We start from the raw sequence: 26,346 nt of genomic DNA on the forward strand, positions 1-26,346 counted from the left end.
ATATGCACCAGGATACAACATTTCACCAATTTCATATCAATTATTTAGTGCATATCATGATAATGTGAAGTCTAGTTCTGTAACAACATCAAGTCGACTGGACATTAATCCTGGTAGTGATGATAATGAGGCATAAATTGAGCCAATGCAAAATATGGGCGAGAAAATAAGAAAACCTAGGCGTCAAGATCACAGATGCAATTGTGGAACGATTGGACATTTTTTATATTTGTATTTTTATTGTATAGTTCATTGTACTTTTTAGAATTGTATAAAAAAATATACACTATTATAATAGTATAGTTCATTGTATTTTTAAAATTAATACAATTTTAACATTATGATTTTTTTTATTTTAATATATTGTTAAAATTAATTGAATATAATTAATTTATAAAAACTAAAATTGAACGAAAACATATTATTTTCATGTCGTGGTTGCAATCCACGACTTTTGGAACCATGACATCAAGTTGTGGATCCGATCCACAACACCTAGTCGTGGATCCGATCCACGACATGGTCAATTTAAAATAAAAAATAAATTTTTAAGTTGAGTGGCGGATGTGATCGTATTTATATAATTTTTTAATAATAATTAAATAATTATCCCATCAGGGATAATTGAATTCACAAAGCACTAGAGAGAAAAAGGGTAAAGGTCATACCAGGTCGCTGGATTCAAAATCCAGAGTGCTAACCGCTACACCGTAGAACCCTATTTGCAATTGCTATTATATAACAATAAATTTACAAGTTTTTATACATATTTGTATATAGGAGTGTTTCCGAGAGTTCTGAAATTAAAAAAAAAAAAAAAAGAAGAAGACACTTTTCAACTCTGGTATTAAAAAGTACTTGGGGGCATTTGAGATGACAACTTTTATTTTTGAAACTGATATAAAAAGCACTTTTAAGCAAAAAATTAGAAGCATCTATGGAGTGCTTCTAGTTGCTTTGACTTTTCATAAATGAATTTATTTTCCTTTTGGACATTCTTATCCTCATTATAATAATTTTAATTCAAGTTTACCTTTTACTTTATTTTAAAATAATTTCATCTAAAATTGATGATAGAGTTTTCAAATAATTTGAATAATTTAATACTAACAAAATTTATAAATTTACGTATTTAATATTTCATAATTATATTTTATTTTTATATCATATGATATTATTTATCATAAATAAGTATAAATTTAATTGCTATGATTAATTAATAAAGAAACATTTTTTTTTATAATAATGCAAGTTTATTTATTGTTTATGAATGAATAATTATATTACTTAGTGGGAGCATTACTGAATTAACATTCAATTTTTTTTATAGTATTCAATATTTTAATAATATAAATGAGAGATATTTGTAAAAAAATTAATATGAATTATACTAATCAACATAAAATTTATTATTTTTTAAGAAAAAAATAATTATTACTAACAAAAGACAAGTGCAAATATTAAGCAAAAATAGTATCTAACATATGGAGACAAAATGATGTTTGATAAATTAAATTTGTTTCAGAAATGATTTTTCTTGAAGAATGACTTAATTTAGCTTTTATTTACTTTTTACTTTTTTTACCATCACTATCCATTTTTAACTCTGTTATAAATTTAACTTTTTATATAAAAATTATTTTTCTAAAAGTAGGAGTTGTTGCAAATATACTGGGTCACTAGTGTAAAATGATAACACTAAGGGGGTCAAGAAGGAATTTCTTTCATGTAATAAACCAAAATTTGCAGCATTTGTTTTGAACCACTCATTTCCTCTGCCACACAAAAACCCAAAACCGTCCCAAAGTATTGTGGTCAAGAATTAGTACTCAAATTCTCAATCCAAAATGAAAAATAAAAAATCTAAACTAACCCATCAAATCACTGTTCCAAGAGACAGACACACACACAAACCCCTGTGCATTGTTATTACAGTTGAAAACACACTCAAACACACACCAAAAGAACGCACACGCAGAGTACTCCATGATCACCACTAAGCCTTCACATTGCACTTCATCACAGAGTTTCAGCTTCACTCTGAAGAAATCCCACAAACAAAATCTTGCTACTTTCCACCAGCACAAGTATTCTTCCCCAGCCAACACATGTATAGCCTGCTTCTCTTCATTTGCCAGTGCAGAAACGCCAAAATGGGACTCCCAGATTATTCATTTCTCAAATGGGAGTAATAACAATCTTGTAAAAAGCAGAACCCAGAACAAGAAAAAGGAAGAAGAAGAATTAGTGGAAGTGGGTGAAGATGTGGTGATTACAGGAGATAGAAAGGTGAAGTGTGAAGTGGAAGTGATATCTTGGAGGGAACGTAGAATCAAAGCTGAGATATCAGTTAATTCTGATGTTGAGTCCGTGTGGAATGCTCTCACTGACTATGAAAGGCTTGCTGATTTCATCCCAAATCTTGTCAGCAGGTAACATTAATTCAGATTAAATGCATTTTACCTCTCTCAAAGCATTAATATGTACAATGTCTCTCCATACAAAAGAAGGAAAAAGAAAAGGGACAATGCCACGAACTTTTAAGAAAAAGCTTACTACATCCTTGTCAGGGATTTTTTTGAGTATTATATCTTCATGGTGTTGTTGCATTTAACCCCATTAATTCATCTCCAAGAATTAGACAAAGCTTTGTTTTTATTTGTTAATTTTATTCCCTGATGGATTGAGGTTTTGGTGCTAGAGTATTTCACCTGGACATTGGTTAGCTTTTCATTACATTTGTTGTATAAGAATTCAAATTTTAGCTTTGAACATGATATGGTAACTTAGATTTGGAACTGAGTAATTTTTGGTACTTGAGTTAGCTAAATAATGTAGACGTGCAGAGGCCCAGGAGCAAACTACAAGTTTTTGGAACCATGGTTGAGTTTATGGATGAAGTTTGCTTATAGTTTTAGATTTTCACTTGCATATTTTGGAGAATATAAGTTAGCTTTAGTGAATTGATGCTATTGTTTTTGATGCATGTTCTGTCAAATTATGTGTTAGTGGGAGGATTCCTTGTCCACATCCAGGAAGAATATGGTTGGAGCAAAGAGGGTTGCAAAGGGCACTGTATTGGCATATAGAAGCTCGTGTTGTTTTGGATCTTCAAGAATTTCCCAACTCTGTAAGTTGTTCTATTCAAATATAAACTGAACCTAATGCATGTGTTTTCTGTAACTGTTCTTGATAAGAATCTTCACATGAAAAGAAGATTTGGGAGAATCAAGATGCAATTCCTGTGGTGGATGTTGATACTGGATGACTCGCATATGATGTGTTTATATGTCAGTTTTATATGATGAATTATATAAATAATCAAGTTTACTTGATAAGAATCATCGCACAAAGTATGATATGCATGTATCTGTGGGTGGGGTTATCCATAGACTTGCATGGATGTATTTTTTTTTCTACTCTTTGTTGCTTCATATGTGATTTTAGCATTTAATCACAATTCAGGAAAATGATCGTGAACTTCACTTTTCCATGGTTGATGGAGATTTCAAGAAATTTGAAGGCAAATGGACAGTGCAGTCTCGGAAAGGGTAGGATTGATTATTCTTAATCTAAGGTTATATCTTAGTGATTGCTCTAATCGACTGTGAGGTTTAAACCCTAGTTTTCACATGATTCTAGTATTTTGATATGATTTCTAGTTTGAATGAATTGCTGCAATGTCACCTTAAGTTGTCATGTCCTGGCTGCTCTAACTAAGAAAATGGTGGGAAGAACGAAGCAACACTATGATGCGTTTCCTGATAATGTGCAATGGCCCTCATCCTTCAGATTGTTCATTCTTCATTTGCCCTCGTTTCAATGTTAACTTACCAATATTAAATTCGTTGTTCCTATTTAAATAAATTTTCCATCTTACTCTCTTATCTTGCATACTATTCACACAGTTTGACCTGAAAAATCCAATCCTCCTGGACTTGGTAAAGCTTTATGACACAATTTCAAATGACAGTTTCCACTTCCTGTGGCTTCTCAGCGGATTATTTGTGCCTGACAGCCTAATTGTACTGATACATCAGCCCAACATCCATATGGATAACCATGATTAATAAACGAGTCATTTGATGCAGCATTGGCATATATTCTAACCTTACTTAGAACGTATCATGTATGCATGTCAGTGGAAATACCTACCTCAGAATGATAGCAATTGGAAAAGAAATTTCAAGAATGTTTCAACTGAAACATCTGTTTTTCTCATTCTGTATTATACATCTTTATCTGTTTAGTGCTCTAACAAATTTCAATATGCATCCACGGACGGGTCTTTCCTTCAGCTAGGAATTAGCCATTAAATATCATAGTCAGTTTGGTCTACAGGGCTTGAGTATAGACTACCCACTGCTACTTCATCTCTTCTTTCTTGCTCCTTGAAATCTCTCAGTCTGAAATTCCCATAGAATTGATCATTGAAACAACATCATGAACTAACACATGATCCATACTGATGAAATATAACTTATTGTAGAACTAGACATAAATTAGTTTATTTTCCTTCAAGATAGCAACATAATATTTATGTTGTTTTTAATTTGTTTGCTTCAATTATTCAATTTTGTAGGTCGCGTACTACATCATTGGGTTATGAAGTGAATGTTATTCCCAGGTTCAACTTCCCTGCAATATTTCTGGAGAGGATTATCGGATCAGATCTTCCTGTAAATCTTCAAGCTTTAGCATGCAGATCTGAAAGCAATTACGAAGGAAACCAGACCATAGTCTCGGAAAGTTCCTTGAACTCATCATCTTTGCATTCTCTTTCTCTTGGAAGCACAGAAATTGAAAGTGCAACAGCATTGAAGAATAAAGTTACTAGCGGAGATATAAAGCAAAAGTTTGTTAAAGCTAATTTTGGCCCTTTGTCCCCTTCCACTGGTGAGTTAAACAGTAACTGGGGAATCTTTGGGAAATCTTGTCCACTTGACAAACCATGCATGGTGGACGAAGTTCACCTCCGTAGATTTGATGGCTTGCTGGTAACTGATGGACTCTACTCTATACTTACTCTTAACCTGCGGAAGTCATTTCTGTTATCTGATGAATTTATTTTGTGCTGAAGGAAAATGGGGGTGTTCATCGCTGTGTTGTAGCCAGCATTACTGTAAAAGCTCCCGTCCGTGAAGTATGGAATATTCTCACAGCTTATGAGGGTCTTCCTGAGTAAGTATGACTGGAAGTTCTGTAGGTTCTTGCTTATAAATTCTTAACATGTTTTCAGTTACAGTAATTATTTTCTTATAACCTTGAGTGGTATATACTCTTCAAAATAGAACCACAGAAGCATTCTGCTTTTGCAATGACTAGCATACATGTTTCAGCTATGAGTTTGGAAATTTCGTGAGTAGGAGATTTATGCATATTTTTGGTTTCTGATACGCTACTGATTGCCAGTATTATAGCTACTTGACTTACAGAAGTTCTATTATCTTGTATTTTGAAACTACTGCAGGATAGTTCCGAACTTAGCTATCAGCAAGGTGTTATCTCGAGAGAACAATAAAGTTCGCATTCTCCAGGTAAAAGTAACATCTCCAATAATTTAATTTAGTAGGAGACTTTGGTAACCTTGAACAGACGAGAACATATTTATTCAATTTTACTGGCTTGAGATGTAGTTGCACTAGTCTTGCTTCCTATATCCTGTATATGGTTGAAATAGATGAAGCAACAATGATACATTCTTGCTGCCTGAAAAAACACTACATAAGCATAATCAACTCATCTAGCATTGTGTATGTTGGAAGCTTCAGGGACTAAGCATCTATCTTGTGAAAACGCCTATGCAAGAGAATTTCAGACAAACAATTCTTGTATATTTTCCTGTCACCAGTTCCTTTTCCTTAAGGGTGAGTGAACCCTAAAGAAGGTCCCTGTTACATGGTAATAAGGAGGAAGAAATTGAGAGTGATATTAGGAATCATTATTCCAAAAGCAACATCAGAAAATGTTGTACTGAAATTATAAAATTGGAATATACTTAAGAAGTGAGCTTTGCTGTACATCAAGAACAACTTGCCCTCAATATTTATCTTGGTGCATAAAGAACCTATTAACATGGCAGTCTTCTGTAAGAACACTGAAGCATCAATTATGTCAGTTGTAAGTGAAGAGTGCAAATATTATATTTTCAACCATCAATATTCATTAAAACTACCTGTTGGCATATCAGTAAGAGAGCTCAAGAATTATATGATACAGTAGGCAGGGACTTGGGTAGGATCTCAGTTGAACACTCTAATAATTTAATCAGTTATCTAATCTTTGGCTTTGCTACCTCGTTTATCTACCAGCAACTAGACTACCTTAACCATTGAATTTTAAGGTTTTAAGAATTGAACCAGAACCACTTTTCTTGACCTAGAGATGGTGGCTCCCAGGTAGGGTATTGTTGAGAATCAAAATCAAATAAAAATGAAATGGATTTGCACCATTCTTGGGATAGCAGAACAATTGATTTTGTTTAAATTTATGATGGAGATTCCTTCCAAATTTCTACTTCTCACACGTTTATTACAGCTATATATATAGAGAGGTGATATTGTAATTGAGATGACAATAATGAAATAATATAATTTAGCATTTGCCCATTTATCTAATGGACGTAGACCGTGTGGCAGAACCATTTAATTCCTTGATTTCTATTTCTTTCTCCACATATCTAAAATTTGACCGGTGTGAAATGAAACCCTTTAAAAGCACATTTCTTGGTTCAGTCTTAGGTGATGGAGTACAAACCAGGTAAAGCTCTGTACAGACCTCATGGCAATTGTAGATAAACACTATTCCTGGGTCCTGACTAGAAGCCTAGTGCCTTGGCTGCTATTGAATAATTTCCTAAGATGCAGTCGTGTCACTTAACTTTAATTGGATTACTGGGTACTGGTGTTCAAACAACCAATGATGACATCTAACATCTGAAGATCACTGATAAAGTATAAACTGTAATGCTTCTGCAGTTCCAATAATCTGAAAGGTTAATTTCTCAATACAGCAAAATAATATATATTTTTGAATTGGCTACTGGTTATATTCAGGCTTTAATACTGCTACTTGTTTATCATCCCTTTCAAAACTCGATATTTGCTTGTTTGAAATTCTCGGGAAAAAAGCTTACACATTGATAGCACAGGAAGGCTGCAAGGGTCTACTCTACATGGTTCTCCATGCGCGTGTTGTCCTTGATTTATGCGAGCATCTTGAGAAGGAGATCAGATTTGAGCAGGTTGAAGGTGACTTTGATGCATTTCGTGGCAAATGGATTCTGGAGAAATTGGGTAGCCACCACACTCTGTTGAAGTATTCAGTGGAATCAAAAATGCATAGAAACTGCTTTCTTTCTGAAGCTATCATGGAAGAGGTTTGTGTTCCTCGCCATTGTCCAACATATAGCTTCTAGACTTCCTATAACAATTATCTTGCTAAGACTATCAACATTCTCAATTCATTCTTGAATTTCCAAATCCATGCGACAATATCTGATTTAAAGTATTTCCCCAGCAACTACACGGAGGCTTTGTTTGTTCTGAGTCTATCCGGAAAGTAGATCTTGTGTCTTTTATCTAAACCATGAAGAGTAATTGCATGGTGCAGGTTGAGGTGAAATGTGGTTAGTCTTAATCTAGGTTTGCCTTCGCGAGGCAGAAACTAACTCAATTTGGAACTTAGCATTAGCATTTCAAGAGTTTGTTTAACCAAATTTGGAACTTAGCATTAGCATTTCAGGAGTTTGTTTCTGAATAAACGTTTCCAACATTGTAGGTCATTTATGAAGATCTCCCTTCAAATCTGTGCGCTATACGTGACTATGTAGAAAAAATAGAGAGTGAGATCCATCAGGATACACACAACAATGACAGTTATGCACAGACAGCTTCATCAAGCTACGGCAGCTCCTATAATTTTAGTATGGAAGCCAACGATTCTGACTGCATCTCAAGTTCATCCAGACAAAGACCAAAGGTTCCAGGCTTGCAGAGGGACATTGAAGTTCTTAAATCCGAGCTCTTGAATTTCATTTCTGAACATGGGCAGGAGGGATTTATGCCCATGAGAAAACAACTGCGGAAGCACGGGCGGGTTGATATTGAGAAGGCAATCACACGCATGGGTGGATTCAGGAGAATTGCTTCATTAATGAATCTGTCCCTTGCCTACAAAAACCGAAAGCCAAAAGGTTACTGGGATAACCTTGAAAATTTGCAAGAAGAGGTTCGTTTCTTGTGTTCAGTTCAATCTTTTTTGTTTCTAATTTCCTCATTTATTATTGTTCTTGTTTTGGTTGTGTTTCTGGCCTTGGGGCAATATTGTCCAGAAGGGACAACATGCTTATTTTGATCTGTCATTTTTTCAGTCTCATTGTGGAAGAGAATGTGCCTCAATGAAATATGAACTACTGCAGAAAATTGTCTTACCTTCATGGATATAACTTTTCTCTCTTGCAGATAAATCGATTCCAAAGGAACTGGGGTATGGACCCGTCATTCATGCCCAGCAGAAAATCCTTTGAACGTGCAGGTACTCAGATACATCTTCTCTTCTAGTATGTTGAGTTGACTACATAGCAAAGCATCCTGCTGCCCGTTCCCATTTACCTATAAGAATCTTACACAAATATGTCAAAGATGACTAAGAATTTAAAGATTACACAGGAGATGCAACGAATTGTATGCGTAGAAAAATGCTTGAATCTTGAATTCCAGCTTTAAGCTTTGGTAAAAAGAACGATTTTGATTGTTAGAAATCACAAAATCAGGAAAATATAGTTAGTTTCATATCATTGAGTAAATTTTTGGGAGTGTGGTTATAGAGCCATCATTTACTGCAGGTCGCTATGACATAGCACGTGCACTGGAGAAATGGGGAGGGCTACATGAAGTATCCCGTCTTCTGTCACTCAAGGTGAGACACCCGAACAGGCAAGCTGCCCTTGCCAAAGAAAAGAAGGTTGATTATCCAATATCTAACAATGTAAATGGCCAGGAGAAAACACCATCCAAAACCTATGTTTCACAAGATACACAGAAGTGGCTAATGAAACTCAAGGACTTTGACATTAACTGGGTAGAGTAAGCATGTTTATCATGCTGTCTACGCGACTTAATCAATGCTTGTACATCATGATCCTATCTCGATAATATTGTTTCTCCACTGACCCTTGACCATTATTCAGATTTCAGAAAACTACCCTGGCTTACTGAATTTGCAATGTGCATTAGAAAGACCCTCAAAGATGTATCCTATTAAGCTTATTGAAATACCAGATTATCTGGCTTCCATTGAAGCTGGATCACAAAACTAAAAAGTCGATCATCATCAATTTGTACCATTCCTTCTCCATTCCATAACCAACTTGTTCTCTAACTGGCATGCTAGTGGATGGATTCCCTGGGCCGTCCATTTGCCTTAAACAAACCAGCAAGCCTGTTCTCAGAATTAATTCTTTTTAAAGTATGAGGAAGACTGAGAAAACGGAGAAACTTAAACTGAGATTCTACTAAACAGCTGATCAGACTACAAGATCCATACAGAGCAATTCAGCATAATATGAAAAGATTTACCATAAGTTGGTGTAGCTAATGGGCTCAACTTACATCTGCATGGAAAGGTATGGTATGTGTTTACTTATAAATATAGTAATCCACTTCTTATATGTACGTAACTTCTGTCATTTATGGGTTTGTGATATACCTTCACCAACCTCAGTTGAAAAGCGAAGATGGCTTTCTATAAATATATTTAGAGGAAATGTTGCTCATCTCATTTCAACTTCGGGAGCGCCTTTTTCGTCCTATCTAGTTCAAGCTTCAAATGAGTTTTATTAGGCAAGTGTGCTCCTCTGTGGTGTTGCAGCAATTGCCACCAGTGTGACTTCTTCAAAGTCTTCTTCCTCATATTATGCTGGCCTTTAGCTACAGGGCCAACAGTCTCTTTCCCCTGTTTTGACTTTTTTGAGTGTCGAACATGCCGCAGGAGGCCTTCCATAAGTCCATGAAAATTGCCTTGCTGATTTTTGTCATGGATCAAAGACCTTCTGGTCTTTTCAATTGCCCTTTCCCCATATGCCTCGTGTTGTCGTTTAAAATTAATAATTTTCCCTTTGTGCTTCTGTAAAGATGTGTTGTCACTCATCTTCATCTGATCATTGCCATGATCATCTTCATCATCATGATGGTGGTGGTGATGGTGGTGGTGGTGGTGGTGGTGGAAAATAATTGCCAGTTTATCTTTCAGCCTCTTCCACTTTCCACTTTCTTTCTTATGGTTTATGCCGTTAGCTGATATGTGGATCCTGCCCCGACCTGATTTCTTTAATGTGGAATGACCCGGTAAGTATTTCGGTCCAGCATGACGGCAGATTGGCTGACCACATGATGAGTACCCTTTGCTTTTGCTGCTACTACTGGATGTTGCGTCAGGAGCCTCATCACCACTAGTTGATGAATAAAACTCATTCTCAGTGTTGCTTGTATGACTGGTAGACTGGCTCCCAGTTCCATATGATACCGGGGAAACCCCGCTTTCAGTGTTCATACTTGAATTCACATACTGAAGCTCTCTAGTCTCATCTGGTAATGAATACTCTTCACTATCACTGTTACTTTCACTACCACTATCACGACTGCACGTCTGCTGACTTCTCCAGTCCGATGAGTACGACTCAGTACCTTCTGATTCTTGGTGATGCAAAGATTTCCTTGCTGCAGTCATTTTATGTTTGTTCTCTGGAATTCCATCCATACACTGTCCATCTGAGTGATTTTCATGGAAGCCTGGGCGCAGTAAAAGCTGACAGGGCTTCATTTCTAGTAGACTATCCCCAATAATCTTAGGTGGATGGTAAGTCGAAGTAACGTTGAGGCGAGAATCAAGAAACCCAATGTTTTCACTGTTGTTCAGATTCATATAACTGTCCGATGGCTTATATGTTTGGAATAGTTTGCGTCTACCACCTGCCTCCTCCACAGCCATGTGGATTTGATATGGCCTTTCCATTTCTGAAGCAGAAGAAAATGTGGTCGGCCACCTAGGAGCTATACATGATGTTTCATTTGGATCCAGCGCAACACTCATATTTTGAACGTTATGAACAGGGACAGGAACAAAATAATCACAGGTCGATATCCAGTTTCGTGATCCAATTCTGTCAGTAATGCCTTTGGCATTCTGATCATGTATCTCATTCATTTTCTTGGGAGGGAACTTCCCTTGTCCAATTGACTCTTCCAATTGGCCTGACCTACCCCTGGTTAAACTGCTTGTTGATTGTCTCCACATGGTTTTTGTTGGTCTAACCGGCTTGGAAGTCGGGCTTAAGGACAAATATGGAAGATTTATCTTTTCTGCTGTCAAGCTAGGCACCTGATGCAGTAGATACCGTATCGAGTCCTCAACCCTTTGAAACTGCAAATTATCCCTGGCCATAAAGCTCTTTTCACCTTGGCTTACTCCAACTGTTGGCAATGCACCACATTCGGTCTGCAAAGCAGGACCAGCCGAGTTAATTTCTTGAACACAATTTCGACTCTCTTCAGACTGATTCAAGTGATCCACTCCTAGATGCAATGCTGATATACACAATTCAATCTGCTCAATTGCTTTGGAAGCTTCTTTGGATAAGCAATCAACTTCAGCATTACGCCGTTTCGCGATACTATTAATTATCTTGTCAGATGAAAAGTCTTCATATTCAACATCACTGGCGTCACTTCCAAGTACTGTCTCCCTTCCCTTCTGGCTCTCGGACTCATCCGTCTTATTACTTAATAAGGGTTCGGTTCTCAGCTTGCTGTTCCAAAGACAAAGATCAGATTCGCGGTTCTGCTGATGCTGCATATCAGTAAATCTGTTTACATTTCTAGCCACATTGCAAAATTGCATCTCCTCTATGGTACCAAGCTGTTTTACAGTGTTCCGTTGACAAAGTCTGCAACGTTTCATTCGACATTCAGGTCCACTAGCCAGCAAACTCTGAATTGATTGTTCCATACTGCCTGCTTGATTCCATTGTGGACTAAATCTCTTTTCTTTCAACAATGTGGAGTCTATTCCATCCTCCTTTTTCTCTATGTTACAATTCAGCTGTTCTTCAGAATTATCTTTTGCAGTTATGGACGACTGTGGGAGTGGAATGGGTAGTTCCTCCGATAACTCATCTGGTTGCTGCAGCTGAGAGACTGTCCGTGGTGCTTCCACTTCACCTGCAATCATCTGTACCACACGAATACCAGAGAGTTTCAGAGAATGCTTTGGCATGGAGCACTGTAGTGGACTTTATACACCACATATCTGAACATTATTTTTTGCATAAATATTAAATAGGGTTTAATAACACTTAAAACCCTTATGAAAATGCAAAATTACACTTGCCTCCAAAGAAGTTTTGAAATTACACTAACCCCATTCCAAAAAATTCTACATTTACACTTGACACTTTTTCATTAGGGTTTAGACGAACTAACACTAACCAAAAAAAATTACATAATTTTTTAATTTTGTCCCTAATATAATATTTTCATTTATATTTTTGTACTTATAAAAGGATAAATATAATATATATATATATGTGGAGTGAGGTTAACATTATTATATTTTTTCCCTTATAAGTACAAAATTATTACATAAGAACGCTATATAAGGAGTAAGATTAAAAATTTATATAAATTTTTTGCTAACATGAGCATTTTTGTCCAAATCCTGACGTGATGTATAAACAGTAAATTTTTCAAAAGGAGTGTAAGTGTAATTTTAGAACTTAGTTGGAGAAAGTGTAATTTGGTATTTTTAGAAAGGGTCTAAGTATAATAACCCTATAAATGAAAATTGATATGGTATGTGGTCCATAGCTCGGGGCTCGGCCAATACAATTGCCGCATTGTATGATCTTCCTGGGAGAAGACTGTCGAAGCATATATTTAAACGCCAGATCCTATCAAGAGAAAATCTACATGTCCACATGACATGCATAGGACATACCTCAAGATGTGCCGTGAGGACCTTTTTGGCTGCTGCATCCAATAGATTCTTTAACAGATGCCGCGCCTGTTCATCCAGCTTGTCCAAAAACAAAAAGTCAGACCATCAACATATCAAAGGATCTCTTCATCAAAATGAAGAACATGCTTAGGCCTGTAAACAGTTTTTTTTTTTTTTAAGTAAAACATCGATTCAATTAATATATCAAAATGAGCAAAATTAGTAAACAAACAATTGATTCAACAAATAACTAAAAACATACAAATTACAATAACCTACATAAAGTGAGACAAACACCCATATATTCAGTGGGACTCCAACCAATGACCTCGAACTTATGGCCTGTTTATTGTAGTAAAATTGGGATAAACACAAGCTGACTCCATCCTCATAAACTCGGCCCGATGGTAATTATATTTGAGCTTTTCATAAATTCAAATTAAGTCGAGCTTGAGCCAATAAAACAAGACTAGCCTCAAAATCTCTCTACTTCTTTTTAAAATGAACATCGTGCTTAAGCTAGTCATATTTTTTATTATTTTATTATGACATCACTGATTCACTGATTCACTGATTCGACACAGTTCACCCAACGATTATACTAGTAACTTGCGTATGAAATAAAGGATGACTAAACTAAATGCTGGAAATGAAACGTGAGAAATAGAAAATATACACTGAATATAATATTAAGAAAGAAATTAATGAATTGAATAACCTGCATACAGTTTTAAAAAGTCATATCAATGTGCACAGCTTTGTAAGATTTTAATTAGCTTGTGTTATAGTTTCATAATATTATGTACTACAGATCACTACAAGATCATCGCAGAAATTTTTGTAAACCACGTGGTGTAAGAATTGCATTAATGTAATACGTATTCAGACTGTTGTTATCAAATATGCGACGTAGATAGTCTAGTCAGTCTTTCAGTAACTTCCTATGCCAGTGGAAAGCTGGCATACTTAGTGCCAAGCTAAAACAAGCATTCTCATACTCTTAGCTGCTAACTAATTCCTAGAGATTCAAAATACAGAATCTGTACCTTCATCATTTAGAAGCATAGGGAAACAAGATAAATGAAAGACGAATAGTTACACAGACAAAGTAACCATACCTTATATGCAAAACTTTGATCTATTATAAAAAGGTATATATTTGAATAGAAAAAATTATATGAAAGGCACAATAACTAGAATCATCTCAGTACACAGGAAAACATACCAAATCCGAAGCTGTGCTTGGCATTGTATCCCCATCTTCTGTTAGGAGCTCATATAATCTTTTCAAAGCATGAAGATTTGATTGTATATCCTTGGCATCCATGACCATCTAAAAGCAAAATCAAGCAAAAAAATCTGAAAACATTTCAGGTGCAAATTTTAAGTTGCATTCCGAGGATATAATATCTATATGTGTGATTGTTATGCTGTAAGACTACAAGATTTATCACCGTGATGAAATTTTTGAGGATATCTAACCTAAGCCATAGGTTAAACATTGTTACAAATAAATTTGTTAATGCAAATGGAATCAAAAAGAGTTGTACACCGAATGAACATAACATAAACAAGCTCACAGAAAAAGACACTTATAGGATCCATATTATAGAGTCGCATTCATTGTTTAACTAATATCTTTTCACTCAGCCGACCCTCATCCACAATATTGATGAACCTATTCTACGGAAATGATAAAAAAAACAAAGCTTCTGTATACGGGAAAAGTAATAGCAACCCTTTCCCACTAATCACTCTATCCACCATAACTCTCCTTATGTTTCATTTCCTACCAATTCACCATTCCGGAGGTTTTTACTAAAAACATGTATCAAAGAATCTTGGGACCTTTCTCATCATCATCGGCTTCTGCAATTCAATTTCCAAGAATGTGATAGTCTGAATACGATTTCTAATTAAGTCCTTTTCCCAGAGTTAATGTATGAATTCCTCAACAATTGCTTAAAAAGAAAAAGAAAAAGCAACCAAGAAAGGGGTAAATATCATAAACGAACTCTGGTTGAACTGAAACATTTAAACAAATTTCAGGTAGAAGTACATCATTGCTTTAGAAATATTTAATCGGAGATAACGCATGTTGCAGTTGTAATAAATCCCAACAACAAACTAAGTAAAGGGTCAAAGAACGCATTTCACTGAACCATCTGATGATATAAACGCAACATACCTCTACCGAAAATGACTCGAATTGTCACCTACAAATTTTCACCAAATTTGTCAACTAAAACGGCGTTCCAAACTTCTAGGCCGTCAGTGCAGCGAGACTGAATACAGGCGAGAAATGGGCTGGAGGCGGCCTGAGCGGCAAAAGCGCGCTTAGGGTGGGTTCGCCGGGGGAGGGGTCGCTTTCAGAGGGGAGAAGGTCAGGTGCTTGGCGTTATGGGGATTGTCAAGGAAGATGAGTTTGAGGGCGAGTTCACGGGGGAAGGGGCGGGAGGGGGTCGCTTTTGGTGGTGGGGAAGTTAGTGGAAGTTGTGATTGGCTTTGGAGGGAAAGGGGAATGTTTTGAAAATAAAAAACGCTGATTTAAGTGGATAATTTGTTGAGTTACTAAGTCGGGGAATTTATTAAAAAAAAAAAGATTAGTAAAGTAGGGTGATTGTGAATGTTTTAGAAAAGTAAGTGCCACATTTTTTATAAAAAAAAAATTCTCTGTGTCACCGCGGTGGCAGCAATATTTTATAAAAAAAAAAAAACAAAACAGTGCTTCACTGAATATTAAAAAAAGAAAACAGTCAAACTTGCAGCCTGCAATTTTACAGGCTGCAGGCTGAGCCACCGCGCTTACCAAGCGCGGTGGCTCAGCTTTATTTTTGGCCACACTATTACAGTGTGGCCCGTGACAATAATGTAGAATTGCAGCTCACACTATTTAAGTGTGAGCTGCAATCCTTATTCTTCACATTCACCAACATTTTCTCTGCAATCCTTGTTCTTCAACATTCAGCAAATTTTCTTGTTCTTTCTCTTCCTTCTTCTTCAACATTTCCTGGCCAATTTTATTGTTCTTGTTCTTGCACAATTTTTACACATTTCTCTTTAAAAAATTTAAAGTGAGAATGTCGAATTTTGGCCCTATTGATACCAGTGTTTTATACGGGCAATTAAATCATCGATCAGAAGATGTGTCCGAAAATTTGGATACAACTTTATCAGTACGACGTGGTGATATAGCTTTTTTTCGTGTCCTACAACTAGCACCACGTCATATTCGTGTTTTGCAAGTATTACGCCTAACGCGGTCTCAAATATTAAAGTATAGATGCCTAGTCCAGGATAGAACCAACACCAAATTCCATGCCCTAGACTAAGGTTGTGAGACTAAATGGAAGGACTGTACCTGCACGAAATTCAGGAGCCTAAACATTCACATATATATATTTACCTAGTCTCTAATGCCATGGACAATTGCTAGATGACCACTCATGGTACCGGGCCTTCTTGATTAATGCTTGATCAAGGATGATTAATTAGAGTGGATTAATCATCTGTGTTGGACACCGACCCAAGTCTAGCTAAATGTGAACCTAAAGAGTCACATACAAATTACCAAGGAAGAACTTCCCTGGTGTCAGCAACCACCTTGGACCACATCAGCCCTAACAATGAGAACTTCCCTGGCGGCTAGGACTCCTCACAAGCGATGGGTTTCCCAAGACAAAGAGTACTCTTACTAAAGCACTCCAAGCTATAAATAAGGATGATTTATCCCTTATACCAACTATCCCAACCAACTTTTGCTAGGTTCTCGGCAGTGGGATACAAGCCTTGCAAACGGGAACAATCCCCCTATAAATGCAGATCTAGTCCTCCATTAGGGTCTCTCTCACTCTCTAAACACCTCTCTTACTATCTAAACTATCTCCTAAACTCTATCTAAGCATACTGTCACGTGTTATTATACTTTTTACCAATTTTATTTTCTAAATCTCAATTTTTACTTAAAATCACTTACATTTTTGCTTTATTTCATCTCGAATCCAAAACTAATTGGACGTTAGAGTGCTAACGCATTTTTTGTAGGTCCTCCATTTAGGATTTACATTCACTTTGGCCCAAGCTTTGAGCAAGAGTATATATCCATTGGACCTGAGCATTTTTTGCATGCATCAAGTGGCGTTGTCTGTGGAAACACAGAGTTAAAAACATGAGTAACGATGAAAACACCCAGCAATGCACTGAACAAGGGGAAGGCTATGGAGATAATTGATAGTGCCTAGGTTTTGCAGGTCGTAACAGGGGCACCGCTAGCCCCCGCCAGTAGGACGATAGTCCCAAGACCTCCCAGGTCCGACAAAGATTCCACGCCTCATACCTCCTTAGATACCTCCTGGGGGGAGCTCCCCCCAAAACTAATATGGACCGTACAACAGATGAACGCCGCGTCCATACAAGAGCAAATGACGACACTAATCCTAACTCGAAAGGCAACCCCGTCTGACATGGATGTCCCAAAAGAGAAAGGTGAAAGGATACGTGTATTAGATGCTAGTCCAATTAAAAGGTAACAAAACTCGCCTCATACGGTCATTTCTCTAAAAGATAATTTGAATTATTAAAATTCTTATTTAAACAAAACTTATTAAAAGTTTGTAATTTTATAGTTTGTAATGAAATTTGTAGAAACTCCATAAGCTTACATACCTCATATATTTTACATTATCATTTGAAAACTTACATATTTTATTTTTTATATTGTTATTTATCTAAACACTTGTACCTGTATAATTTTCTATAAAATATTGTCACTGCGTTTTTTAAAAATTATATTGAGCTTATATATGTCTTGTAAAATATACAAAATTATGTATCTAATTAGTCTATAAATGTTCCAATTCTGTGAGTAAGTAAAGATACAATATCTTTTACATATTTATTCATGTAATTTATTATAAAATGTATGAATTTAATACAACATAAAATTTTATCTTTACATCACAATTCATACATATCTTATATATTCTTTTTACATAAATGATTTACTCTTTAAAATATAATTAGAAATATTGAGCTTCTAAATAATTTTATATAATATAATCTACACTAAACTGATAGATTAAATATTATTCTTTTGATAAAAATTCAGTATCACTAAAAACATTTTATGAAAAAATTTATAACAAATATATTTCAAAAAAGTAAATAAATAGAATTTAGGAGTTAAACAGGAATGACATTCTTGTCCGGTCAACGTACAAATTATTTTATCACCAAATTTATTTTTTCGCCCTTTAGGGAGTAAATACGAATTTCAATAAATTTTAGGGGTGGAAAATATATTTAATCATAATTTAAACTCATAAAAAGTATTAAAAGTCAAACAGAGTTGAGCAATGAGCATAGACATGTGATGATATTCAATCATTTTAGAACAACAATGATAAACGTATACATGAAATGAACAGACATTTGTATATTGATTAAAATAGAGAGGATGATCAAATGGAGATGGAATAGGCTGATATCAACGAATATACGGTCGAAGTACGTGGTTCCCACATCTCCACTGTTGTTGGCCTTACACAAATGAAATCCCGTTCCCATTTCCACCTCCCTCAACAGGCGCGCGAATATCGCAATCTTGGTTTGAAAAAGAAAAGCAATTGTCCCCGGAATTATTCGACCCAGTTTTTGTCTTCACTCTACACGCTCCCTCCCACCTCCACAAGAGTCAAAAACCCAATGGAAGAAGTTTTGTAAAAACCAAAGAAAATTAACCAGCTAATATAATAACTTAGACAAGAATTCAACCCAGAAAGCTATTCATTTTCTTTTTTATTTTTTGTTGTTGTTGTTGGTTTTCTGGTTCGGTTCATTATAATAAATTGAACATTCTTCTGCATCTTGTCTTGTTCTTCTTTACTGTCAGTCCGTGTCAGGATTTTTGTCAAGGTATTCTTTCCTTTTTTCTTGTTCCTACTATCTTTAGATGTATGGAGTGCATTGCGATTTTTGCGCGTTTTGTGTTTGTATAATTGTGTGTGTAAAGGAAGCAAGAAAGGCGCTTTTTGTATGGGGAAGGCCTTTTTCTGCATCATTCTGTTGTGGGTCTTCCAGTTTTCGGAAGATACAGTACATCATTTAAGTGGGTCACGCTTACTCTCCGTCTTTCTTAGGGGATATTTATAGGGGCGGTGCCCAAAATTTGTGAGCTTTATCACTATTGAGCCCCCCCACCCCCCCTCCCCCTGTCATTTTCTATCAGTGTGTGTTGATAGTGGTGGGGAATTGGAACGTGCCCATCAGAGTAGTTGTCTGAATATTTGTGCTTTAAGTTTCGCTATGAATGGTTTATTCTCCAACTGGGTTTATCTTTATTCATGTTGTGTTACTCTTTCCGGAGTCTTGAAAACGATTCAGCTTTGAGTTTGAGGTGGTTGGTTTAGGATTGGATTCTAAGCAAAGGGTGATCGTTCACCAGATTTCAATTCTACCTTTTTTTGTTTATAATCTGAGAAATGGGCAGAATCATACTCTCAAAGCTCTTGAGCTCAATTTCCAATTGATACATTGATCTGCGAGTAATTTACGGCACATCAAATGGGTTGTTGAGATTTTGTGTCTGATACGCACTTTCTGTGGGTCTTCAGGACTGTAGTTCTAGGAAAGGGACTTGGGATGATTTTTGAGGCTTTTCTATGTTCAGAGAACTGAAAGGTGTTCGATGCAAGGATGGAGGGGATTTTGATTTCTGGTGGCTAATTTAGATGCTGCAGAAGTTAGTTTCCGAGAGACATTGCCTTTAGTTTGTGTGTTAGATGGACCGAAGGAGTTGGCTGTGGCGGCGGAAGTCCTCAGAAAAAAGTCCCAGCGGTGAAACAGAGAGCTCAGGGTCAGTATCATCACATTCAGAAAGATTCTCCGATGATCAGGTTTGAGTTTTGGCTCCATATTGTAGTTATCCTGTCATAAGTTGCTTAATATTTATCAGAATTTCACCGTGTTGAGTGTATTACAAACAATCAAATCCATCATATGCTTGCCAGGTTTTGTTATATCTTTTGATAAAGTAATATTCTCTTTCTCATGCTGGTTCTGGCTGTTTTTCTTGGACTGGGTTAGTTCAATTATGCAAAAGGATAAGATAAGGTTTAGACTCAAATTTAATTGTAACATAGAGGATAACTGGGGCCAAACATAATTCTAGCAAATTCATGTTCCAATTTCTCTTCTTCTTCTTCTTCTTCTTTTATTTTACTATTGGGTGAGGTGGGTGGCAGTGTGGCCGGTTTCCTCGAGGAATATATTAGTGGGAACCTGAAAAAAGAAAAGAAGAAGTGTTTTCACCTACCAAAACACATACATGGATTTGCTGATAGATGGACCTCTATAGTACTTGATGTATTTAGAGTTTCAAAAGATCTGGAGGTTATTCTATGGTTTGAGGCTCTTAAATTGTGTTTACATCACTTTCTTGAGCTTTGAGCAAAAAGGACTTTGTAAGTCATGGAACTTGAAATTGAATCCCTAGTTTTGCTTTAGCTCGTTTTCATCAAGAGCCTTCCGGGATTCGGATTATCAACAACTGAGTAAAAACTGCTGTTGAAATGGTTCATCATAACTCAAGCATCTTAAGTCATATACATGCGAGTTTGGTAGTTCTGTTTCTGGATTTCCTTCTATGAACAAATTTGCTTAAGACTTGAAGTTTCATGACCAGACCTTTTGAATGCTGAAATGCCAGAAGTCTTGTTCACATTTGTAAGTCATGTTATCCGGGTTGTGCACAAGCATTGCACTCGCAGGTCTATCTTCAATTAACATGGACCACATTGTGTGGATATCCACTTTAGTTGGACCACAACTGACAGCCTCTTATTTTTCCTCTCTGAAAAGTATGCTTTCCAGCCTACCACTAAGTGTCTGGCTCAATTATTAAAAATTGTGCTGATTGTTTCTTTTGCTCACTAGATTTTGTTGTGCAATGACAGAAAATTATATGTTTCCGTGCATAAGCTTGATTCAGCTTTTTCTCTACATGAAGTCAAAGAAACTTTGTTTTTAGCTAGTTGTCTGCAAACAGCTTGTTAATAACATATCCTAAGCCAACAGCAATATTTCTGGTGAGTTGCAAAACTAAGTGTGGATATGTAAATACTTTACCATTGCCCTTAATCTATTGTAATTCTTGCCAGGACTTTAGCCAATAACTTCATTAGATACACGCATGAGCCTCCATGCTGAAAATGGAACTTCCTGAATTCTTCACCTACCGAGATTGGAGTATAAACCAACTTATGAAAATTAGATTTGTATGCCTGATGCTAACTTGTACTATTGCCTACTGGTGGGTGGTGGCACTTTACATGGACCGATGACTAAAGAGCGACTAAATTGAAGTAGTTTTTTCATTGGAGTTCTGCTGTACTACTGTAGCCGGCATTTAGATGTTTAGAGAAAACCAACATTAGGTGTTGGAATACTGTAACTAACACTATGGCGTATGCTGCAGTTGCTAGTGGTCGGTGCTGGAATTAATGAATAACAATTTCTCCACTTAGCCTTCGTTCTCCCTCTCTCTCAACCACATGCACACACAAATTCACAATACCTTGGACATACAGGCTTTGATGTGCCGTGCTTGGAGATAATAATATATTCATTCTCATTCTTCTTCATACTTATTTAGTTGTCTTCCCTTGCCTGTTCACCAGCCTGGACAAACCCCCACCCCAACTGTCCCTCTCTAACAAAAGAAAAAAAAAAAGAAAAAGGGGTGATGAGATAAAGAAAAAGAAAGATAGAAAAACTGCTATGACTGGAAAAAGAGTCAAGTTTGCTCACCTCTATGGCTATTGAATATTTGCTTGTTGCAAGGCTAAATGGGATGTCCTATTGTTGCACAGACTCTGTCAGCTCTTAATACTCAATCCCCTGAAGTCACATCTAAGGCTGCACCACCAGGTGATGAACTTAATGATAGTGTGAAGGCCCTCTCAGAGAAACTATCTGAAGCTCTTCTTAATATCCGCGCGAAGGAAGACTTGGTTAAGCAACATGCTAAAGTTGCAGAGGAAGCTGTCTCAGGTATCATTGCTCTCTCGCTGTCCGTGTCTTTGTGTTCGGGCATGCGTGTGCTTTTGCTCTCGTATTGCCTGCTCTCAGTCTCTCTTTATGAGTGGCTGCTAAAAAAGCCTTCTTTGATTGAGATTGTAATAATCGTAACACCATCATTTTTGTCCTCTTTCAATAAGAGGTAGAAATAATGACTTTTATTTTACATTTTATATTTTTTAATGAGGTTTTTGCCGCCCATCCTACATTGATTGCATTCTGATCAAATAATGATTGGGCTGGTTAGTATGAATCCACTGCAATTAAGTAACTGGTATGGGATGGTTAGCTTTCTGAATATGCTTGCTCCAGAATTTGGTCATGTTCCTTTCAGAATTATGGTGGATGAATATATTGAATTTTTACCTATTTCCAAGACTTGGTCAGGATCCTTGCTGAATTATGTTGTGGATGAAGGTACTAAGTTCTATTCCAATAGGTGGGGTTAAATACAATTTACCCCCTGTGTTAATGGAAAAGTGCAAAAAAGCCTTTGTGAAAATACAAAGTGCAATTTAACCCCCAATAGGTGTATCATAATTTTCTAAGGGCCGATGTCCCGGAATAACTGAGAGATTCCTTGGGTTATAGCTGTAACCGAAACTTATGGTCACACATTATTGTTGATCTTCTTTATTGTATTTCCTCTATTCTGCAAGCTGAACTTCACATTTGTTCTCCCCATATTCCAATTCGAACTCTGCCAAAATCACCGAGTCAGATACTTCTGGGTTGATGGAGACGAATGTTTCTTTCCTTCAATAGCCAGAAAACATGTTCATACATGGTTGTCAACTAGGAACAGGGGGAAAAAGAGAAGAAAAACATGGTTGTTCATACATGGTTGTCAACATGGGTTTTTCGTAACTGTTTACTGTTTACTACAGTAACAAGCTAAGACCAATTAAAATGACTATCCTTTTGGCTTCGTTAACTGGACTTTAACAATTCATTAGTTTGCTTGTACAATAGAACTCAGAGATTGACAGGCAGATAAGCAAGTCACACTTTAGCTTTTTCTACTGTTTTAACTCTTTGTTTTGCCTTTTGAAGAAAGGGGAAAATGTCACTTATTTCTTTTTTTCCCAGAGTCTTCTTTTCTATTCCAAACTTATACCTATTTCACCTCAAATTCTAGGATGGGAAAGGGCTGAGAATGAAGTATCAGTTCTGAAGAAACAAAATGATGCATTAGCTCAGAAGAACTCGATCCTGGAGGAACGCGTTGGTCATCTTGATGGAGCCCTTAAGGAGTGTTTGAGACAACTTCGACAAGCAAGAGAAGAGCAAGAAGAGAAGATTTATGACGCTGTTGCCAAAAAAGGTTGTGAATGGGAATCAAAGAAGTCTGAACTTGAGAACAAGCTTGTTGAGCTACATGCTCAACTTCAAAGTGCTACCGATGCTGATAAAACTATGCTTGCTGAAGTCCGCTCCAAACTTGATGCTGCAGAGAAAGAAAACTCAATCCTTAAGCTCAAGCTCCTTTCAAAAGCTGAAGAATTGGAACTGAGGACCAGTGAGAGAGATTTGAGCATTCAGGCTGCTGAAACTGCTAGTAAACAACATCTAGACAGCATAAAAAGGGTGGCCAAGCTTGAAGCAGAATGTCGCAGGCTAAAGGCTTTGGCCCGCAAAGGAACACTTGCTAATGATCAACGTTCAGGTACTGCATCATCATTTTATGTTGAATCTTTCACGGACAGTCAGTCAGATAGCGCGGAGAGGGCACTAGTTATTGAAAATGATGGCTGTAAATCGGTTGATAGTGAACCACGCCACCCTGACTCATGGTCATCTGCATTGGCAACAGAGATAGGACACTTTAAGCATGAAAGAACTCTTGGAAGAAGTCTAATTGTGCCTTCAGTTGAGATTGATCTGATGGATGATTTTCTTGAGATGGAAAAGATTGCTGCTCTACCTGAGACAAATAGTGGAAGCGACCCTACCGCAAGGGTTGATGATCGAGAAGCCTCTTTGCAGGATGAACTTGAAGCGATGATTCGCCGGACAACCGAACTGGAGGAGAAGTTAAAGATGATGACTGCAGAGAAAGTGAATTTGGAGTTTGCTCTCAGTGAGTGCCAAATTCAGCTCAAGGCATCGGGAGATCAACTGAAGGCAACCGAGGTAAAGTTAGTGGAGCTGAATAAGCAGCTGGCTCTGGCTAACGCAGCAAGAAGAGATGCAGAGAAAGAAGTTGAAAATACAACAGTAAAGCTTAAGAATGCAACTAACCTTTTAGATGAGGCGGAGGTGAATCTGCTGAAAATTCAAGTTCAGTTGATTGAAGCAAATGAAGCAAAGAGCATAGTGGAGGTGGCACTCGAGGAAGGCAACCTAAAGAAAGCGGAAGCAGAGTCGGAAATCAAAGTAATGAAACTTGAGTTAGAAACCCTGCATTCAAGCATCTCTACATTAGAAAAAGAAGTTGAGAAAGAAAGAAATCTTTCAAGGGAAGCTGTAGCTAAGTGTGACATATTGGAAGCTGAACTATCAAGAATGAAATCGGATTCTCAGTTTCAGAGATCAGCAATCATTGAAGAATTCAGAATCAATCAGGTTTGTCAGTAAACATTATTGCTCTTGATTACTAAACTCGTGCCCGTCTAATGTACTAATGTTACTCTTTCCCTCTATCTTTATCTGTTGCTCCACCATTTATTTCAGGACAAAGAACTAGCAGTAGCTGCTAGTAAATTTGCAGAGTGTCAAAAGACAATTGCTTCTCTCGATCGCCAGCTGAAATCCCTTGCCACATTAGAAGACTTCTTAATCGACTCAGACAGACCAGTGGCAGTTCTTTAGAAGGCATTGGTATCCTTAGCTCTGGCCAAGCTCTTGGAAATTGCCTTTTTCAGGTGTAGCCGATGCCAATAGGACAATATGGAGCCCTCCGCACCACATAATGAATCATTGGCTTCTACAGACTAGTGAGAGTACCGCCTACAGGAGAGGTCTTGGCGGTCAAAACCACTGCAATTCCCTTGGCAAATAAAGCTGAGAACGAAAGTCATCGATAACTGGGAAATGAGAGCACTCATTCGTGCTTTACACAATTTTATTGTCCCATACAATCAATTTCTTGTGTATACTTAATTTCATTTCACAAACTCAGACTAGAAAAAGATGTATCGATATCCTACGACTGTTCATTAGTGTTAATGTTGCCTTTCGGCCTTTTCTACCGCGTCGTTCTTTGTGTTTTTTGGTGCACACTATGTCTATAGGACCATCGTTTTAAAATGGACTATAACAGGCACTTCATTGGTGAGTGATGGACATTGTGATGCATTCTTCATTGGTATTCTGTACGTGTTGGGACGGAACATCGTATGAATCAAGTGGTCTAAGTTACTCTAATTCACTCTAGACGAATAGTAGAATTATAAAAAATATTACAATGATAGATGAAAAGTTTCTGTCACTAAGGCCTCGTTTACTTTGAGGGGTGGGTTAGATTAGGATATATTAATGATGCATAAAATATGGGATATGATTAAATTTTTATACTATATACCTTATTTACTTAATATTGATAAAATTTGAAATAAAATTAAATTTGGAAAACAAATTAAAGAAAGAAATCTGGTATACGAAAAATTGGGATTTTAAGTTGGACTAAATATTGGGATTTTAAGTTGGACTAAATATTCTCATATTCAGGGACAAATATGTAAAATCACATGCAATCTCCGTTAAGTGGGCTCGGTGAAATAATAAATCCCACAAAATTTAATTGGATTTAAAATATTTATTTTATCATTATCTATCATGAATATCACTCGAAAGATCTAAGTGCAAGTAAACAAAGCTTAAATGTCTATAATTAGTAATAATATTATCTCTCTACTTTTATTACCACTAATGCCTTCTTTTATTGGTATTGCACAAGGATAATACAAATGTATATTATCTATAAGAAAAAATACACCCTTTTGTGATATCGTAAATGAGCAAATTATCTCTTTATGAAAAAATAAATAATAATTTACCTCCCTATATTTCTTAAAATACAATAATTTATTCTCCCAGGGAGGTAAATTGTTTCATGTTAAAAAGTATAGGGAGGTAAATTGCTATATTTTTTTTCATAGGGAGGTAATGTGCTCATTTCATGTATCACAGAGGTAAATTGCTATTTACCCATTATCTATACTATTATTAAGAGAAAAGTTACTTAGAGTAACTGTTTTGATTGATAAAATACGCTTCGATGTATTTATTTTTTTAGGAGGGAAAAGTCAGTTCATTTGACTGATTTCAATCTATTAT

General features: G+C 36.5%; 3 protein-coding genes across 4 annotated transcripts; 2 read left to right on the forward strand and 1 right to left on the reverse strand.

The window, feature by feature from the left end:
- Nucleotides 1-1,887: 1,887 nt before the first annotated feature.
- On the forward strand, nt 1,888-9,204 carry LOC105176065 (polyketide cyclase/dehydrase/lipid transporter). Its single transcript, XM_011098746.3, has 10 exons — nt 1,888-2,432; nt 3,010-3,130; nt 3,466-3,551; nt 4,583-4,997; nt 5,081-5,181; nt 5,471-5,537; nt 7,151-7,378; nt 7,780-8,229; nt 8,463-8,535; nt 8,846-9,204. Exons 1-10 carry the CDS (start codon nt 1,987-1,989, stop codon nt 9,088-9,090), a joined length of 2,232 nt encoding a protein of 743 aa, XP_011097048.2. The 5' UTR covers nt 1,888-1,986; the 3' UTR covers nt 9,091-9,204.
- On the reverse strand, nt 8,455-15,496 carry KPL (kokopelli). Its single transcript, XM_088877327.1, has 5 exons — nt 15,182-15,496; nt 14,219-14,326; nt 12,994-13,071; nt 9,709-12,228; nt 8,455-8,612 (listed from the first exon to the last, which is right to left on the reverse strand). Exons 2-4 carry the CDS (start codon nt 14,324-14,326, stop codon nt 9,778-9,780), a joined length of 2,637 nt encoding a protein of 878 aa, XP_088733453.1. The 5' UTR covers nt 15,182-15,496; the 3' UTR covers nt 8,455-8,612; nt 9,709-9,777.
- Nucleotides 15,497-18,521: 3,025 nt separating this feature from the next.
- On the forward strand, nt 18,522-25,258 carry LOC105176064 (filament-like protein (DUF869)). 2 transcript variants are annotated; one of them, XM_011098745.3, is made up of 5 exons: nt 18,522-18,906; nt 19,605-19,886; nt 21,861-22,041; nt 23,207-24,633; nt 24,742-25,258. In XM_011098745.3, the coding sequence occupies exons 2-5, from the start codon at nt 19,773-19,775 to the stop codon at nt 24,877-24,879; spliced, it is 1,860 nt and encodes a 619-aa protein (XP_011097047.2). In that variant the 5' UTR covers nt 18,522-18,906; nt 19,605-19,772; the 3' UTR covers nt 24,880-25,258. The 2 variants fall into 2 exon arrangements, with proteins under 2 accessions (XP_011097047.2, XP_088733341.1); XM_088877215.1 differs by lacking the exon at nt 18,522-18,906 and having other exon boundaries at nt 18,932-19,886.
- The last annotated feature ends 1,088 nt before the right edge of the window (nt 25,259-26,346 follow it).

This window comes from Sesamum indicum, linkage group LG13, assembly GCF_026168435.1.
Source record: "Sesamum indicum cultivar Baizhima isolate 11 linkage group LG13, ASM2616843v1, whole genome shotgun sequence".
Classification (NCBI taxonomy): domain Eukaryota; kingdom Viridiplantae; phylum Streptophyta; class Magnoliopsida; order Lamiales; family Pedaliaceae; genus Sesamum; species Sesamum indicum.

Excerpts from the sequence above, each read along its gene's own strand:
- LOC105176065 (XM_011098746.3), top strand. The coding sequence starts at position 1,987 with ATGATCACCACTAAGCCTTCACATTGCACTTCATCACAGAGTTTCAGC. Across the intron at positions 4,998-5,080 it reads GTAGATTTGATGGCTTGCTG|GAAAATGGGGGTGTTCATCG; the intron begins GTAACTGATGGA and ends TTTGTGCTGAAG. Across the intron at positions 7,379-7,779 it reads CTGAAGCTATCATGGAAGAG|GTCATTTATGAAGATCTCCC; the intron begins GTTTGTGTTCCT and ends CCAACATTGTAG.
- KPL (XM_088877327.1), bottom strand. The coding sequence starts at position 14,326 with ATGGTCATGGATGCCAAGGATATACAATCAAATCTTCATGCTTTGAAA. Across the intron at positions 13,072-14,218 it reads CAAGCACAGCTTCGGATTTG|CTGGATGAACAGGCGCGGCA; the intron begins GTATGTTTTCCT and ends TTTTTGGACAAG. Across the intron at positions 12,229-12,993 it reads TCCTCACGGCACATCTTGAG|ATGATTGCAGGTGAAGTGGA; the intron begins GTATGTCCTATG and ends CGTGTGGTACAG.
- LOC105176064 (XM_011098745.3), top strand. The coding sequence starts at position 19,773 with ATGGACCGAAGGAGTTGGCTGTGGCGGCGGAAGTCCTCAGAAAAAAGT. Across the intron at positions 19,887-21,860 it reads AAAGATTCTCCGATGATCAG|ACTCTGTCAGCTCTTAATAC; the intron begins GTTTGAGTTTTG and ends ATTGTTGCACAG. Across the intron at positions 24,634-24,741 it reads AAGAATTCAGAATCAATCAG|GACAAAGAACTAGCAGTAGC; the intron begins GTTTGTCAGTAA and ends CATTTATTTCAG.